Source organism: Myotis davidii, unplaced genomic scaffold (assembly GCF_000327345.1).
Source record: "Myotis davidii unplaced genomic scaffold, ASM32734v1 scaffold61, whole genome shotgun sequence".
In the NCBI taxonomy this organism is placed as follows: Eukaryota; Metazoa; Chordata; class Mammalia; order Chiroptera; family Vespertilionidae; genus Myotis; species Myotis davidii.
In genome coordinates, this window is record NW_006291729.1 from 1,405,783 (window position 1) to 1,408,799 (window position 3,017).

Genomic DNA, 3,017 nt, shown 5'->3' on the forward strand with positions numbered 1-3,017 from the left:
AGGCAGAAACTGACTCTCTTTCCCACTTGATGACAAAATCTATTAAAGGAAATCTACTGAATGAGAAGAAAAAAATGTTGGAAAAATAAAACCATACAGTTTTACTCATTAGTTACAGCAAACATGGAAGCACCAGCTCCTCCTCGGACGGGTGCCAGGCCGGTGAGTCTGAAGAAAGGCGCTCAGGAACCGTGAGAGCAGGACCCCGGCAGCCAGTCCCCTCTGAACTCCGACTCCTGGGCAGCTGCACGGCCGTCACCAACGGCACCCTCACCCACCTTCCCCACGGCCTCGGGGCCAGGACTCCTGCTCCACACGGCTACTCTGGGTCTCAGTGGCCAGAAACCAGCAGTGCCCACCTCGGGTCCCAAGGACCCTGGGAAATCGCCCGGCTCTGCCGAAGGCGCGCAGGTGCCCTCAGCCCTCGAGGCCCTGGCCCGGGGAGGACGCCCATAGGCCTGCCCCACGGGAGAGGCGCGGGGACGCTGCACGCCAGGTGTCAGTGCGTCAGGAAGGAGCAGTAGAAAAGGACTCACCCTCTTTAACGTGAATGTCAGCTGCTTGCTGCCAACTGTGGTGTCGGATACATTCAACGTCCCATTTTTTGCTTCAAGTTTCAGCCGATCTTCTAGGGTTTTGCTGTGAGAGATTTAAGAGAGTGCACAATAATTAGCACTGTTTAATTTATCATTTGAAACGAATTTTAATTAGGAATGATCACTGAGGGTAAACCTTTTACATGTGGCGACGACGGAAAATGGCACTCATTCGACAGTCAGTGGGAAGGGTGGAGGCCATCCCGCATGCTCACCCGACACACGGTAACGGCTGTTAGAGACACCTACTCCTTATCTTACTGAGTCTGTTTCTGAAGCCTGTAGTGGAGTGTAACGGCCCTTCTGCCTGGGCTAGGATGTGAGTATTTCAGCACCTCGCTCGCCTCCTAGAGGACTGCACACGCTGACCCTCGGGGTCCCCCGCAGAGCAGCCGAGGAGAGCTCTGCCTGCCCCCCCTCCACACGCCCCGGAGTTTAACCGGGGCCACTCACCACCCACAATAGCAACAGCCTGAACCACGAACTGTCCGTTTTCACAGAGAGAAAAGCAAAGTTTTCTTATTGTATCTTCCAATACCATTATATTATTTTGTTGGCAAGTGAATTCAACCAGTCTCCCTGTGGCTTCTTCAGTGCTCCTGGGACATAGTATTTCAGGTCAGCTACACTTCAGCTACACTTTCCAAGCTGACCGCTCTGTGCTTGCCGGGAGCAGGCGCCGCAGTCTCCAGCGAAGCTGCAGCCACCCCGTTTCCCTCACGCTGCTTCCAAATGTCCTTCAAATGCTTTGCTCCTTCAGGTTCCTTGTTGAGGGCACCCACCACAGAACTTTTCTTTTTCTAGTTGCTCTGCTAGTTGGTCAATTTTAATCAGTTCTTTACAAAGATGCTCACTGTGGCTCATTAAAGTGTCTGACTGCTTACCACCGCCTCACTCTCCAGGAGTTTCCTAACGAATTCTTCCAAGCCGTGATTTATCTGTTGGAGATCTTCGATCTGTAATTCCAGTGTAGAGATGAGTTTGTCCTGATCTCTCACTTCTTGTTCTAGCTCGAGAGTCTTCTGCTGTTTCACAGTTTCAGAAACTGGAGTCCCCAGACCAAGCTCATGCTGTCGGTAACCTGGAGCTCCAAGTCCATCCTCGCAGCCCTCCGCCGGCCGTCCTAGCGCTCGGCCCTTACAGACGGCCCCAGGGAGGGAAGATGTTAAGTGGCCCGCCCCAGGTGACACAGGATTCAAGTGTAAGACCCAGACTCCAGGGTGCAGACTTCTGGTTCCCAGGCATGTGGCAGACCACACCCGATTTACCAAGCTTTGTTCAGGAAACGTGTCCAGTAAGGATTCTAGATGACAAGCTCCCACATGACAAACGGCATGAAATTACGACTGACTTTAGCTTTTTTGAAAAAACAGTAATTCTTTACAAAGATGCTCATTGTGGCTCAAAAGAGAAGTGTAAGCGGGCTCGCCTCGCTGTGAACTGTCAGCCTCAGCAGGTTCCTCGACCTGTCATTTCCGCTCTGTCCCTTTCAGAGCCATAAACCCTCCAGTTCCAACGTTAACAGGGATGGTGAGTAACTGTGGAGCCACTGAGACAAGGTGGCTCACAGAAAACACTAATTTGGGAAGAAAAAGACTTTTCAAGTAAATGGTGGAAATGACTACTCTTTCAAGAATGACCTAGTTCCCCCACGGCAGGCACATGCACTCTGGTTGTCTCCCCATGTTCTTGCGGTGCGCGCCTGCAGGGACTTGTCCTGTCTGGCTGCGTGGAGAGACAGGCGCTGGGAGCTGTGGCAGGAGATCAGACACAGGACCGAGCGAGGGGCCTGCTACATGAAAGCCTTTGCGAGTCAGCGTACAGACGGGGCTGCTGCCTCAGTGAGCTCCGTCAGAGACGGGAGAAGCAGACAGACCCGGAAACCGGCTACTGGAACGGAACAGCACGCCTCCTGCCCGCCGCCTCCCGCCCTCCTGGCGCTGCTGCTCTCCCACCCGGCCTTCAGTCTGCCGGCTGCGGGCTCCCCTGGAGCTGGCAGCCTTTCAGGGGGGAAATCTCACTGTCACAAGATTGACAATCACCCCCTAAATTTGTGGGGGTTGCCAAGAAGACAGAGATAGGCTTCAGAAAGTTGAAAGTAAGAAGAATTACTCAGGGCAGGATGGGGCAGGCACAGGAGGAAACTAAATTATCAGTAGGGCTGCATTAAAGGGGAAAAGTGGGCATGAATTACAAAGGAAAATCGAATGAGATATTGATCAGAGGCCCAGGACAGCGGAACGACTTACATGTTGGAGGCTCTACAGCATACATACACTGATATTCTTTTAATTAAAACTGTGATTAACAGTAATGTTCAACTGAGAGATTTTAAATCACTTTGCGTGAAAATGGACTAGAGGAGTGGAAGACTTTCATAAAGGCAGTGCTATTGCCTGCCATTTAGAAAGATGAAATCAA

General features: G+C 52.0%; 1 protein-coding gene across 1 annotated transcript in view; it reads right to left on the reverse strand.

Annotated features, from left to right (window-relative positions):
* Positions 1-3,017, reverse strand: part of NOL10 (nucleolar protein 10) — an 80,970-nt gene that overhangs the window by 2,659 nt on the left and 75,294 nt on the right. Inside the window, exon 20 of the mRNA XM_006765174.2 lies at positions 537-639. Coding sequence (XP_006765237.1) covers positions 537-639 — 103 coding nt within the window. The remainder of the gene's footprint in view (positions 1-536; positions 640-3,017) is intronic.